At 33.3% G+C, this 16,563-nt stretch overlaps 1 protein-coding gene across 1 annotated transcript; it reads left to right on the forward strand.

Annotated features, from left to right (window-relative positions):
- Window positions 1–14,848: 14,848 nt before the first annotated feature.
- LOC131638576 (putative disease resistance RPP13-like protein 1) lies at window positions 14,849–16,059 on the forward strand. Its single transcript, XM_058909139.1, has 2 exons — window positions 14,849–15,571; window positions 15,643–16,059. Exons 1-2 carry the CDS (start codon window positions 14,849–14,851, stop codon window positions 16,057–16,059), a joined length of 1,140 nt encoding a protein of 379 aa, XP_058765122.1.
- The last annotated feature ends 504 nt before the right edge of the window (window positions 16,060–16,563 follow it).

Genomic DNA, 16,563 nt, shown 5'->3' on the forward strand with positions numbered 1-16,563 from the left:
TTAAAGAATTACATTTTTTTTTTTCAAAAATATTAATTGATTTTGGATGTTTTTATTCGTTTTCTGTAGGTTTAAAAAGAAAATAATATTCATCAAAAAAAAATAGTTTGAAACAATTTCAAATAAAAAGCTGTTTCAAGGAGTTTTGTTAAATAATTATTTTTTAAAGCTAACTTTTTATTAAAAAAAAAAACTAAATGCAAGTTCCTTTATTTTAATTAAAATAAATATAATGTGTGATATCTCTCATTTTAAAATTAAGTTTTTAAGTTCTATCCTCTAACTTCAATTTCTCTCTATAATATATTAAGTTTCTTTTTGGTGCCCTTCAATTTAATGGATGTTGTATACTCATTTTAATACATGGTGGTGCTGTACATGTCCAACTAAGAAATTATTTATGTATCACTTATTTAAAATTACTAGTAAAGCACCCTTGCATTCGCAGGGGTCGTGCAAAGTCGTGATATGTGTACGAAGTTGTTAGATAAAATGATATTTTTGTTTGAAGATGTTAAATGACAAAGACAAAATGATATTTTGGTTCGCACGGATCGTACAATGTCGTTATAAATCTACTTTAAGTAGTCATCTATTCGCGCGTTCGCGATATTTTTGTCCGCACGGGTCATACAATGTTGTTATAAATTTCCTTTAAGTAGTCATCTACCCTTGCGTTCGCGATATTTTTGTTCGCACGGGTCGTACAATGTCGTTATAAATCTACTTTAAGTAGTCATCTATTTTTGTTCGCACGGGTCGTACAATGTCGTTATAAATCTACTTTAAGTAGTCATCTACGCTTGCGTTCGCGATATTTTTGTTCGCACGGGTCATACAATGTCTTTATAAATCTACTTTAAGTAGTCATCTACCCATGCGTTCGCGATATTTTTGTCCGCACCGGTCGTACAATGTCGTTATAAATCTACTTTAAGTAGTCATCTATCTGCGCATTCGTGATATTTTTGTTCGCACGGGTCGTACAATGTCGTCATAAATCTACTTTAAGTAGTCATCTATCTGCGCGTTCGTGATATTTTTGTTCGCACGGGTCGTACAATGTCGTCATAAATCTACTTTAAGTAGTCATCTATCTGCACGTTCGTGATATTTTTGTTCGCACGGGTCGTACAATGTCGTTATAAATCTACTTTAAGTAGTTATCTACCCGTGCGTTTGCACGGGTCACACAGTATTGTTATAAATAGTAAATAAATATAATATAAGTGATTATATTTATTTGATTTGGTAACCGGTGCAATAATATTTTGTTCAAAATTCAAATCTTGTCCATTGTCACCTATATTCCTCTCTAATTATAAAGGATTTGAAATTTTTTTCATTTATTTTAAATAAAAATTTCAATATATTTAATAGATTTAATTTTTCAAAAATATTATTAATAGGTTATTATGTATATATGAAAAATAAAAAAAATTAATTAAATAATCATATACTCGTGTGTTTCTACATGTCGCATAATATTGTCATAAATAGTAAATAATGATAAAGGATATAAATTTTAGAAATATATGAAAAAAAAAATTATATTATTTATAGTAAATATACTATGAATATCAAATTTTAGATTCTATAAAAATATTATGTTTGAAAAGACAATTATAATGTCATCTGATATATTTTTAAGGATAATAGAGTACTATAATTTATGAATTTGTGTTTCATGTAAAAGTAAAACTTAGTGCAAATATTATTTACTTAATGTTTATAATTTCTAATTCCACGTGAATTTGTGATTACCAAAGGAACATGAATGATTATTCCTAGCAATTACCAAAACGACATGAATGATTATTTGTAGTAAGTAAAAATTAGGTGTGTGCATGGTTGGTTATTTTCAAAAACTAAATCATAATCATTTTAAAACTGTTTAAACGGTTTGGATTTATAACCATAACCACATTTTAATCAAAATTAGTTTATAAATTTGGTTATGATTATATAACCGGTTTTTTTTATAAACTCAGTTTTAAAAATTATTTTTTCCGAAAACATTTTTTTAAAAAAAAAATTTAATATTTTGAGAATTAATATATTTGGATTTGGATAATAACCGGATTATAACCGAATCCAAAATAATTTAACCGGTTAATAACCATTTAATTATATTCAGATTTGGCTGACTGGACTTGCTTACTATGTTTAATAAGCAAAAATCATTCAAAAAATCTATCAAACCCAGGAATCAAACCTGGTCCTTGAATGTTGCCATCATGCATCTCCTACCAACTGAACTGTTACATCTTTTTGATTTTTTTTCGTTTCAAACTCAATTTAATATATAATATAACGTTAATTTGCTTCAACCAATTTAATATATATTACTTACGTTTTATTGACATCTCCAACCAATTTAATATAACGTTAATTTGAAGGATGCCTGGTAGTTGCATATTACTTACGTTTTAGCTATCATTTTTATAAACTAACCCTAATTAATATTTTATATAATATATAAATATAAACTAATAATTAATAATTAAAAAACTGAACAATAATTAATAATTAAAAAACTCGCCCTAGTGGCAGGGGGGCATCGTATATTTAACCCTAATTAAAAAAACTAAACAATAATTATACATATTAAAAACATTAATATATTATAAAAAAACGTTAATATATTAATGTTTTTGAAAAAAACGTTAATGTATTATTTCATAGTATTATTTAATAAAATTAATATTATATTAAATTAATATTCCAATATATTAAGGTCAGTTTCCAATATATATAATTTAGTACATATTAATATACATACTAATGTTAATTTCAAAATGTTAGTTTCCAATATATTAATGTTAGTCTCATATGTATTATAACTTCATATTATAACACATATATATATTAACGTTAAATGTTTGTAAAAATGAATAAAATGTATTTTATAAAAATGTTTGTTTTTAAATGATATTCAAAAATTTATATATTTGTTCATTTATAAAAAAAATATATAAATTAACGTTAATATAAAAAAATTTAGTATAAAACAAAATAAATGTTAATTTATAAAATGCGTTAGAACATGAATAAATGTAGTTTATAAAAATGTTACTTTATAAAATATTAATTTATAAAATTTTGTTATTTTATAAATGTAGTATATATTATTAACTTACAGTATATACTATTTATTAGTTAATATAAAACTTATAGTATATATAAAACCTACAGTATATATTATTAATTAGTTAATATAAAACTTATAGTATAAAACGTTAATTATTAGTTTATAAAATGTTATTACATTAAAACATTTATATAAAACTTATATTATATATTATTTATTAAAAATATGTTAACGTTAATATATATATATATATATATATATATATATATATATATATATATATATATATATATATATATATATATATATATATATATATATATATATATATATATATAACTTATTACACATAATATACTTATATATTTCAGTTTCATTATAAAACATAAAAGACTAATCAGCCTAGTGGAAACGATCAATAAATCTAACAAAACAAATGGATGCCACCTATCCCTCGCCCAGTCAGCCAAACAAAGAAATCCCCACGTCCAGTCAGCCAAACAAGGGATAGGGGCTTCTGAAAACAGAATCTTTGTTTTATAGGGGGCGGTTTACAAAAAAAAAAACTTCAGGGGGGCAAAATCAAAACTCGCCCTAGTGGCAGGGGAGCATCGTATATTTAACCCTTAATTTTTTATTCCTTTTTGACAACCTTCTCTATTGAATACTCCCTCCGTTCCTTTTTAAGTGTCGTTTTAGAAGAATTTTTTTGTTTCTATTTAAGTGTCGTTTTATAATTTAATGTTATAATTTGTCAATTATACCCTTATTTTTTCATTAACTCTACCTCATATTTTTTTAATTAGTTATTGAAAAAAGAGAGTATATGAATGAATTTAATTGGAAAGAGAAAAATAAATAAGGGTATGATAGGAAAAGTAACTCTAACAATCCACTATCTTGGTTGAAGAGCTTTTTGCTAAAATGACACTTAAAAAGGAACGGAGGGAGTATCTTTTTAGTCCTATAAAATTATTAAAGATGACTTTTAGTCTCTATAAAAAAAATTTGACTTTTAGTCTCTATAAAATTACTTTTGCACGCAGTTTTAGTCCTTCTTCAAGGACTAAAACTGCATGCAAAAATAATTTTATAATGACTAAAACTCGATTTTTTTATAGGGACTAAAAGTCAAAATTGAGATATTTATAGGGATTAAAAACATACACTACCAGAAATTTGTTGATTAGCCGAGTGAATTTTCCAGGTGACACACACCTCGCAAAATATTGCAGTTGCGGGATGCGTTTCACCTCGCAACCCAGATTTCTTAAAAAAATATATATAAATGCTTTTCCATCTCGCAACGGAGGGAGGGAAATTTGAAATTTTGGAAAAAAGAGTTGTAGAGTGTTAAACACCCCGCAACAATGTTTTATAAAATTATTGAAAATATAAATATTACATTTACTCAAAAGTCAGAGTGGCAGGTGACCTTTTGCTGATTTTACTGACACAAAAGTTGCAAAGTAGGGATCACCCTGCAAGTCTCAAAGCCTTTTTACGTTGCAAGGTGAGGATCACTTCGCAAGATTTTTTTTTAAATTTTGAAAAAAATAAAGCTGGCAATTAATTAAGGTTCAGACTGGTAGGGACATGTGTCAGACACGGAGGTTGCAGGGTGGTAAGCACGCCGCAAGTGTCAATGACAATAAAATTCGCTGGGTACTTTTCACCTTGCAAATTTATTTAATATTTCCTTTTCATATTCATCTCCCACGTTCTCAGTCTCTCTAATCTTTCACTCTCTGCCTCTGTTTCACTCAAGAAAAAACAATTTTTCACAAAACCCTTAATCCTCGCAAGCTGCATTTCCAAGCCTTCCCACAAGTTACAATCGTTTGTTTCAAGCCTTCTCACAAGGTACAATCGTTCGTTGCAATCGTTTGTTTGTTTGTTTCTAGGGTTTCGCCTTTGGGGGTTTCGTGGTTGTGCAAATGTTTGTTCCTTTCTTGTAAGCTTCGTTTTGCAATTGAGATTTTAGCTTTATGCCTTTGTAGTGTTGGTGTTACTAGCTAAGAATCGTGTTGGCTTTAAAGTTTATATTCATACTCTTTCTGCCTCCGGCGACAGTGGAGTTCAGGTATTTTTTCATTTTAAGTTTTGAAACTGAATGTGTATGTATATTTTGTGCAATTTGAATGTGTGAGTTAGGGTCTGATCTGAGGTTTGGTTTGGTTTTGATGTATGATTACAGGTCTTGAAGTGTTTCGGCTTGGTATGAATCTGTAGAACTTGAATTGGATGTTGAATTGCTTTGACTTGCAGGTTCATGTAGTCTTTATTCTTTTGAATTGTTTTGGGCATGAATGCAGTTCTAAATTTTTGTATATTTTTGGCAGGTAATGCACTTGGCTTGACATATTTGTTTAACAGTTTTGTATTGGGATGCAGAATTGGTTCTGAGCTAGGTTTGAAGTTCGATTTGGTTTGAGGTGAGAATTAATCAAGCTATGGAACATTAAGTGAAGATAGTAGAATGTTATAGCATCAGTTTGTTTATTTAGCTCTGAATTCCTCTTATGCATAGTTTATGAACTGGTTTACAAATGTCAGCTCTTTAGACATAGAAATAACGTTCGTATTTGCTGTTCATATATAATTCTTGTAGTGCTGAACTGGTTGTATTTTTCGTTCGTATTTGTCGTTCAGTAGCTAAACCATGATGTTTGGTTTAAATTTTTAGTGGTAATAGTTAAAGGATAATGGGGCTGGGTATTGTTTTTCACCCTTCATTTGTATGCAGTGTGTTTTGATTGCATTAGTTTGTTTTTGTTTTTAGGAATTAGGATAATTTTTTTAAAATTCAGTTTCCTTTGAAAATAGGATAGTATTCTGCTTTCAGTTTGAGTTCTTGAATGATGTTTTCCTTGTGATACTGAATTCATTTGTGTGTGAATTCTTGTGTTTTAGTGTTGTCTGTTCTAATGAAAGTGAAGAGAATTTGTTTGATTAGGGAATTAAAACCCTAAAACGAACGAGCAGCTCCCTCAGTTCAAACCTCTGGCCGAACAAGTTAGAGTCGCATTCCGATCTCTACACTGCCGGAGTTCTTGTCGGCCGTCAGAAACTGCAAGTTTCCCTTCCATCTCTTGCTTTTCCCTCTCCTCTCCATTAGCGTGCGTGGATGCGTAAATGCAACGCGCCGGTGAATTGCTTCAAACACTTGGCACCGCGATTCCGCTCTAGATCGTCGCGTTTGACAATATAGGAACATGGTGAATACTTGGAAATGTTGTAAGTTTGTAGAAATTATGTTGAATTTGAATATGGTTGTGAATTGTGATCTTTCAATTTTATATATATTTAATGGTTGATTTGTGTTGAACTGAGTTTACATTGGATAATTTCCATGTTGTACGTGATCCGCAAACAATTATATTTAACACCCGTTGTGATATATATAAAGGTTATGGGTTCGAAACCCATCAACTGCAATTTAATTAGAATAAAAATTAACATATCATCACTGTTATAAAAGATAACTGTTGTAGTATGTATCCATGAGTTAATTATAAAATATGTGGATTACTTGTTTTTCCCTACACCTCACTGAATATATACAACCATTTAAGTTGATGTAGAATATAATAATCTGAAAAAATTAAATTATTCTTGAAAAACAACTTAAATGAACCATTGTTTTTCGAATTCCATGCATCTCGTAACTCATCTCTCACTTTTTAACATAAAGAATTTGATTCAATCACCTAAGTTTTTCATGGAAACAGTTGGCGATTTGGGGGTTTTGTCGGTACTGTGTTTTTCTTTGTTTTCGTTCATCCCCGGTCTTCCGATTTTGCTACGAACGGAGGTTGTTTCTGTGCAAACGGAAGTCTGGCTCTTAGCATCAGTAGCATTAGCTTATCAATTTCGATTTAAACTCCTGGCCTTAGGGTCAGGGATCTTGTTGATGGGTTGATTGTAATGGGTGTTTTTTAGGGCTGATTGGCAGTTTGTTTTCTTGTATTCTATTCTGTTTGCTTTCTCGTTACTGATAGAATATGCAGAAGGGTATGTGGACTAAGGTGGTCCATTCGAAACGAGGCGGAGCTAGATGGGACTCTTTCCCGTTTGGCGAAAGGAATAGGAACTCGCGACATGAGGGGAAGGAAGTGGTTTCCTTGTAGGTTTCTGAATTTCCAAAGCATTACACAGCTAGAGGGCTTTTTGAACTGTTTGGGTGTTCAGGGCAAGTGGTGGAAGTAGTTATTTCAACAAGGAGGAACAAATTTGGAAAACGGTTCGGTTTTGCCAGGTTTGTCGATGTCAAGGATGGGAGGTTGCTTGCAGTCCGCTTAGATAATACGTTTATTGATGGAAGGAAAATTCATGTTAACGTGCCGGGATTTCCGAAGTCTAATTCGGGGACTGGAGGCAGAGGGATCGGTGCGGTGAGAGAGAAGGAGGGTGGTACTGTTAAGGTGGGTGCATTGGAGATAAGAGGAAGTGTCAAGGCTGGAAATACGGTAAACTCACGTGCTTCATATGCTGAGGCAGTGGCGAAAGACTCCATGGGCATTAACAAGAAGGAAGAAGAATGTATGCCCTTTAATTTTTCTTCTGAGGTTAATCATAGGAATGGACTGGAGAAAGCCTATGTCGGCAAGGCGTGGATACCGGGATCGGTTTACAATGTTCAAACTCATTTGGAGATGGACGGAGTATATGCGATTAAGGTCACTCCTTTGGGAGGTAATTGGTGTTTGCTCGAAGAAAGAGAGGAGGGATTTATTGAAGATTTAATCAGTGAAGGCGAGAATTGGTGGAAATCTTGGTTCTCCGAAGTCAAAAGGTGGGATCCAAGTCTGATAGATGAAGGTAGGGATGCCTAGTTTCGAATTTATGGCGTGCCGGCTCATGTGTTGCAACCGGAATTTTTCATATCAATGGCGCAGAAATGGGGCAGATTCATTTGTCTTTATGACCATACGGCGAAAGGGGAAGTGTTTGACGTAGCAAGATTTATGATGAACATTCCGATTTCGCTTGTTATTCCGGACTCAGCTATAGTGAACATCGATGGAAGGAGAGTGAGAATTTTCATAAGGGATCTAATCGCTGTCATCGGAATCTAATCATTCGTAATCGAGAGAAGACGATTGAAATGATGCTCCCATGAACTCGGAGGAGGCGGTGGAGTCGAATGGATCGGGAGATAGTATTGAACAGTTTTCCATCAATGACGGATCGAGTCGTAATGATAGACAAGTTACGGTAGGACCAATTCAATCGGAGAAGAAATCTCTAGTACCGGTTACGACGAATTTTCCAGTGGCAAATATAGATAGGAGGGTAGGCACTGAATGTTCTCAAACTGGATGTGGGATGTTTGATATCTCTTTGGCGAGTATCCGTAAGGAGTTAGAACGATGGGGAAATGGCTTGAACAGTGGGCTAAGTCCCAAAAACGAGAATTCTTGTGAGTGTACAGCTGCTAGGATTGATGTACGCTCAGGCAGTGCTAAGAAGGGAGCTGGTTGCAACGTTTTGTTATCTGGTAGCACAGTAGCAGAATCCAAAAACAGTAGCCAACACAATTTTTTGAACAATACAGAAGGGACACGAGGGGGAAGGTTGGGTAAGAAAAAGGTGAAATGCAAGTTATTAAATGAGTCGATTTTAGAAGGTGGTAAACATAAAACAGTGGGGAGTAATTGTAAAGGCAGAGATAAGATGATTTCGGATTTACCGTCGAAGGGTGAAATCTTTCTTAGCTATTGGTCGAAGGAGTATTATAGGGATCAATTGGAAGAATCTGATATTCAAAGAAACAATGGGAGACAATGGGAGTTCGTTAACCGAAATGTGGGAGACAAATTATGGGCGGCCATTGTCGCTTTGGGAGTCGTTGATGCGGAGAGGAGGAACAAATTAATTAGTAGGATTGTTGATTTGGAACAAGGGAAAGAAGTCGAGGCGGAAGGTGGGAAGGCATTTAACAAAGGTTTTTAATGATTATCGGATCATTCAACATTAGAGGGGGAGTGAACGCACTCAAAAGAAGGAGGATTAGTTCGATCATCAACAAAGGCAAAGCGGATATTTTTCTTATTTAAGAAATGTAGGTTGCTAACATGAGCAAGGCAATTGCTCATAGTTTTTGGAAATCCATGAATATTGGTTTTTCTTATTCTAATTCGGAAGGAAGATCGGGGGGTTGATTACATTGTTGAGGGATGATATCATGTCGGTGTTGAATAGTTTTAAAGGTGATGGATATTTGGGCATTAAGGTGAGATGGAAGGATAATCTTTATTACGTGGTGAATATGTATTCCTCTTGCGATTTTTATAAGAAAAAGGCTACGTGGGAAGAGTTGATTGAATTGAAAAAGACATTTGGAGATGGAGAATGGATTTTAGGAGGTGATTTCAATGCCATTAAGAATGGAAGAGAGAGGAGAGGAAGGGGGATTTCGGTCAACAATAGAGAAATGGAGTTATTTTTGGAATTTATTTTTAAGAACGCTTTGGTGGATGTTCCTTGTAAAGGAAAAAAATTCTTGGTTTAGTGGGGATGGTAATTCGAAGAGTAGGATAGACCGGTTCCTTTTATCTAGTGGAGTGGTGAGTAGATGGCATGTGATTGGTCAATGGATAGGTGATAGAGACATTTCAGATCATTGTCTAATTTGGATAATGGCGGATAATCAAAATTGGGGTCCCAAACCGTTTAAATTCAACAATGAATGGTTCTCTCATGATTTATTTATTCCCTTTGTTGAAAATGAATGGAGAAGTTTTTCGGTGGAAGGAAGAGGAGATTTTATTCTTAAGGATAAGCTTAGGCTTTTAAAGGATAAAATCAAAAAGTGGAATCGGGAGGAGTTTGGAGTAATTGATTTGGAGATTGAAGAAGAAGTTCGTGATATCAACATTGTCGATGAAAGGTTAGAATCTAATTCTCTTGAATCTTTCGATGGTAATATGGTTTGTAGAAAGGAAGCGACGGGTAGATTTTGGAAAAATTTTGAGAATTAAGGAGAATATGCTCCTTCAAAAGTCCAAATTGTCGTGGCTTAGGGAGGGGGATTCGAATAGTAGTTTTTTCCATAAAGTAGTGAATCAAAGAAGAAGACAAAATCATTTAGGTCCCATTCTTTCTTCAAGAGGTATAGTGGAATTGGTGGAAGATGTTAGGGAGGAGGTTTTTATCACTTCGAGAGTAAATTCAAAGAAACGGAAGTGGTGAGACCTTGTTTAGATGGTATCGATTTTAAGCGCATTGACTCCGAGGTGACGGAGGGGCTTGAAAAACCGTTCTCCGAGATTGAAATCAAGAAGGCCGTGTGGGATTGTGGGAGCTCTAAAAGTCCGGGACCGGATGGGTATTCTTTTCTTTTTATAAAGAAATGTTGGCATGTTCTTAAAGAAGATTTTATCGCTTACTTCAATTTTTTTTTTAAGGAGGTTCCATTTCTAAAGCGATAACTTCTTCTTTTTTGACATTAATTCCAAAATCTAAGAACCCAATTGGTTTGAATGATTATAGACCGATTTGTTTGGTAGGATGCTTATACAAGGTGGTTGCTAAACTTTTTGCGGGTAGGTTGAAAGTTGTGCTTAAAACTATTATTTCTCCTTCTCAAAGTGCTTTTGTTCCCGGTAGGCAAATGTTAGACGGGGTCGTAGTGGCAAATGAAGTGGTGGACTATGCTAAGAAAGAAGGCACTAATTGTATGTTATTCAAAGTGGACTTTGAAAAAGCGTATGATAAGGTGAGTTGGAACTTCCTTCGTACATGTTGAAAAGAATGGGTTTTGGTGAAAAGTGGATGAAATGGATGGAATTAATTGTGTTTTCGAGTAACATGTCGGTGCTTGTTAATGGTAGTTCTACTAAGGAATTTAGAGTGACTAGGGGATTGAGACAAGGTGATCTGCTTTCTCCTTTCCTTTTCGTTTTGGTGACGGAAGGCCTAACAGGTTTAATTAGAAAGTATATTGAAGTGGGAGAATTTCAAAGCTTTTATGTTAAAGGCACTTGTAAAGTGGATGTGCTTCAATTTGTGGATGACACGTTGATAATGGGGAATGGCAATTGGAAACATGCGTGGGCGGTTAGAGCGGTGCTTAGAGCTTTTGAAGTGGTGTCGGGGCTTGGAGGCGGCTTCCCATTTTTTCTCTTGTAGGTTGGAAGAAAGTAGTTTCTATTTCCTTGGTATTCCAATTGGATTTAATCTGAGGAAAGAAGCCACTTGGAATACTCTTTTGTCTAAATTGAAAAATAGATTGGAAGGATGGACAAATCGTTTCTTGAACTTGGGAGGTAGAATTACTCTTCTTAAATTCGTGCTTAGTTCGTTGTGCATTTTTACTATGTCTTTTCTTAAGATGCCGGCAAAGGTGGTGAGAAAATTTACTAGCATTCAAAGTAAGTTTTTATGGGGTGGTGTGGAAGATAGAAGAAGTATTCATTGGATATAGTGGGGGGATGTCACTCTTCCTTTGAACAAAGGCGGTTTAGGCATTAAGAATTTAGCGACATTTAATGTGGCTCTTCTTAACAAGCGGAGGTGGCGGGTTCTTCAAGGGCAAGATTCTTTGTGGCTTAAGTTTTTAAAGGCGCGTTACATAGAGCTATCTTCAATAGTTTTCGGTAAGGAAAGAGATTATAAAGCTTTGTCTTCTTGCTCTTTATGGTGGAAGGATATTTTAAAAACCTCTCCTTTTTCTTTAATTGATCCCATTAATGCTTGCGGTAGATTTATTATTCATGATGGTTATAATACTCCTTTTTGGGAGGCTTCTTGGTTGGAGAATAAAAGTTTAAAGGAGGTTTTCCCGAATTTATTTCTTGATTCCCGTTTAAAGTGGGTGTCGGTAGCCGCGATGGGTGGATGGGTTAACGGTGTATGGCAATGGGGGTTTTGGAATTTCCGGTCACATGGTGGAAAATACCGTTATTGCCGATAACATTATGTCTTTGAGGGGGTCTTTTGGCGGTGTTTGATGGGTGGAAGGAAGGGAGAGACAAATTTGAGTGGACGGGAAATGCGGAGAAAGTGTATTCGGTAGCTTCTTGTTATGAATTTTATGAGAATCTTCGTATTCCGTTTGACCCTCCTACTAGTCACATGGAAGCTTTTGGTATTTTGTGGAAGATGGAGGTCCCTTTCAAGATAAAGGCGTTTGGATGGAGACTATTTCATAATAGGCTTCCTTTGAAAGATCTTTTGGTGACTAGAGGTATGTCTTTCCCTTTGAATGACTTAAAGTGTATATTATGTGGATATTGTTTGGAAAGTAGAAATCACTTCTTTTTTGGTTGTTTGGTGGTGACACATATTTGGAGAGAAATAGCTATTTGGGTGGGTAAAGAGGATTATTTTAACGAGTGTTTATCAAAATTTATGGAGTGGCATTCCTTCTTTTATAGTAAAAAGGTGAGGGATAGAAAATTGGATATTGTTTGGATGGCCACAACTTGGTGTCTTTGGTTAGTTAGGAATGGTTGGTGTTTTCGTAAGGAGACTTGGAACGTGAAAGATACCATTTGGAATATCAAGTTGCTAGCGTTGAGGTGGTCTTTTTGCGGGAAAATTACACACTTCAATTACTCTTTTTATGATTTTTGTATGGATCCTATGCACTTTATTTTGTAATAGTAATTGGTAGGTAATATTCCCTTTTTGTTGGGGTATTTTCGATTCGCTTTGTAATCGGGTTGGGGAACCCTTAGTTCTCCCGTTTATAATATATATCTCTTGCTTTCTAAAAAAACAGTTCATTCTCTTTTAGTTTATTTTGAAAAGCATCAATTTATTGACTAATTCAGATTCATCATCATTGTCATCGTAATAATCATCAAATTATTATCAATTGAAAATCATGTTCGTAAAAATCAAACACTAAGATCTGTTTGGTTCAATCTAGGGGGATGAAATGTATTTTAAAATATGGAGGCATACATTGAGGCAAATTAAACTATCATTAGTGTTGGAAATTTTGACGAAGAATCCCAACACAATCTCGTTTCTTCATTCAATCATTTGCTCCATCACAATCCTACGCCATCCATCATCCATTTTGGTAAGATATTAGAGGTCAACCTCCTAATATAATTACTTACAATTATGCTTTATGCAAAAAAAACATCATGCTGAAGAGGCAATGACATTGTTAAGAAAATTTAAAGACTTGGGTATTCAACCAAATTTATATGCATATAGTATTCTTATTAAGGGACTGTGCCAAAGTGGAAGACTTAAAAATGCACAAGAGATTTGACTTATACTCAATTGTCCTCTGCCAAGATTACAAGCACATCAAACTGGAGAGAAAGCTGGAAATCTCTAATGGGGGTTAGAAGCTACGAGGATCCTTTCACTACAAATTACTTTGAAATGCTGTTTTATAAAACAAAAAAAACAAAAAAACAGTATTATGACTTTATGTCTTGAAGTTCAACTTCAATTGCCATAGTAGATAGTCTATTGGATATTTTGGTTGTTATTAGATTATAATGCCAAATTCTTATTTCTGTTCAACAGTGTTGTCTCTTGACCTATGGAGTGAGATCAATGTTATCTTTTAAATTGATTGATTTTTATTAGGCTCTGATTGGTTATTAATTGCATGAAATCAATGTTATCTTTTATTTTGCTAGCCTAACTCCACGTAAAGGTGCGTTTGATTTGTTAAAAAATAGGTACTGGACAGGACAAATTTTTTTTGTACTCTGTTTGATTGCAGAAACTAATCATGGTACTAGACAAAAAATATGGTAAGGTCACAAAATCATAATTTCTTGTCCACCACTAAACCATGGAACAATTTTTTGTCCCAAACACTAATTATCAAAAAAATATCAAAAAATTATTTTTACTCTCTTTCTTATTATTTAATATTTTAATTCATGTTATAATAAAAATTATATTATTTTTATTCGATTTATTAACATATCAAATAAAGTAGAGAAAAAATCTCAATTTATTATTTTTCTTCTCTTCTCATTATTTAATATTTTGATTCAAAAATATCAATAAAAAATATTATATAAGAAATTATATTATTTTGTCTGCTGCATAAACATATTAAATAAAATAGAGTAAAAAAAACTATTTCTTCATCTTTTTCCTCCTTATTATTTAATATTTTGATTCATAAATATTATATTTTATATATCAATAAATAATATTATATTAGTAATTATATTATTTTGTCTGGTGCATAGACATATCAAGCAAAATCGAAAAAACAATTGTCCAGTCCAGTAACCATCAAACATAGTACAATACAAAAAATTGTCTTATATTGTACTGACTAATACTGTTCTGTCCAGTACTTTATATTTTGCAAATCAAAGACACCCTAAAAAAAATGAATTTCCTCGAATCAACATGGCTTGCATTTGGTCTTGTTGACTCATTCAAGGAGTTTATTAGTCAACAAAAGTGGGCTTCATCTTGTGACTCAACATAATTCATTTGTCCATATTTGAATTATTGCAGCAACTTGTTTTCATACTATTCAAACCATCTCACATTTGCTTCATTATTTCACCATACATGTTTTTTCATTTTCCATATTATTTTCACACTAATATCAATTATTGAATCACTATATATTCCTTCAATACCCCTTACAATCTTGTCGTGAGCTTTGCTTCAAGCTTTATAATTTTGTTATTTATTATTACTATTTATTCACATCTTTACTATATGCATTGCAAACCATTCACATACGAGTATTTACTCCTTTCTTGTAGCTAATAGATCTTCATTTCCTTCAAACTCTTGCTAATACAATACAACATGGCTGCAATAGGAAGTGCTTTCCTCACTGGATCTATTCAAACCTTAATTCAAACCTTAGCTGACAAACTTGTTTCCAAAGAGTTTCTTGATTGCATCAAAAACACCAAGCTCGATGACTCACTCTTGAAACAGTTAAGACTAAGATTACTCACTCTTAAAGTTGTGCTAGATGTTGCAAAGGAGAAGCAGATCAACACTCCTTCTGTCAAACAATGGCTTGATGTCTTGAAAGATGCTGTCTTCCATGCTGAAGATTTGATCAACCAAATTAGCTATATTTCCCTTCAACGCCGGATGGAGAGCAGCAAAACTAATCAAGTGTGGAGCTTGGTTTCTTCTCCTTTTAAAAATGCCTATGGTGACATCAATTCCCAAATGAAAGACATGTGTGAAACCCTCAAACTTTTTGCACAACATAAAGATGTAGTCAGTTTGCAAACTAGAAGAAGTGTCGGAGTTTCTCATAGAACACCTTCAACTTCTATGGTCAATGAATCTGTCATGGTTGGTAGACAAGATGACAAAGATATAATAATGAACATGCTGCTATCAGATAACGTCGTCACTAACAGGAAAAATATAGAGGTTATTGCAATTTTAGGCACGGGAGGTGTCGGAAAAACAACACTTGCACAACTTGCTTACAATGATGAAAATATTCAAAGACTCTTTCAACTCAAAGCATGGGCTTGTGTATCGGAGGATTTTGATATTTTTAAGGTAACCAAAACTCTCCTTGAATCTGTTACTTTAAAAACATGGGAAACCAATAATCTTGATTTTATTCAAAGAGAATTTTGAGGGGCAAGAGATTTTTCATTGTGTTGGATGACTTAAGGAATGTCAATTATATTAATTGGGATGAACTTGTAACTCCTTTGATTAGTGGAGAAACTGGAAGTAGAGTGATCATCACAACACGCCATAGAAAAGTGGCAGATGCTGCACGCACATTTTCTATTTTTGAATTATATCCTCTATCAGATGAAGACAGTTGGTCTTTACTCTCCAAACATGCATTTGGAGGTGGAGACTTTTCTGAAAGTAAATGCCAAAACCTTGAAGCAGTTGGCAGGGAGATTGCAAGAAAGTGTGGAGGATTACCAATAGCTGTGAAAACGGTTGGAGGACTATTGCGTTCGAAAGTAGATATTGAAGAGTGGGTTGAAGTTTTGAATAGTGACATATGGAACTTACCAATGGCCTAATATTGAAATGTGTGAATTCAATGGTGAATGATTCTTTTAATTATAAAGTTTCCACTCTCTTTGCAATTCTAGAGTTTAACATATGGAACTTGAGAATTTGAGGTTAGAACAGAAAGATGCTATAGATTTTTTGTGTGGTTTGTTTGTTTGCTTATGTATGTATGAGTTTGTTAGAGATTAAGGTTGTGTTTGCGTGTGTATATGGTTTGGATTATATATTTTCTGTCCAAAGTAAATGATTTCATATGATAATGTTTGATAAAAAGATTTGAAGAAAATTTTAAAATATTTTAATATATTATTTAAACTTTATTGTCAAGCATTTTTTACACTACATAACTTTGGTGCCACACTATTCATTCGAAATATTAAGATGATTATTTCATTTCTAAATGGTCTTTTAATTTTATACTAGAATCAACTATCTACCCATTACTAAAGAATTGCCCAAACTGACCTTTCTACCCTTCCACAATAAAACAATTCCAAAGCCAAAAGGTTATT

This window comes from Vicia villosa, unplaced genomic scaffold, assembly GCF_029867415.1.
Source record: "Vicia villosa cultivar HV-30 ecotype Madison, WI unplaced genomic scaffold, Vvil1.0 ctg.002328F_1_1, whole genome shotgun sequence".
Classification (NCBI taxonomy): Eukaryota; Viridiplantae; Streptophyta; class Magnoliopsida; order Fabales; family Fabaceae; genus Vicia; species Vicia villosa.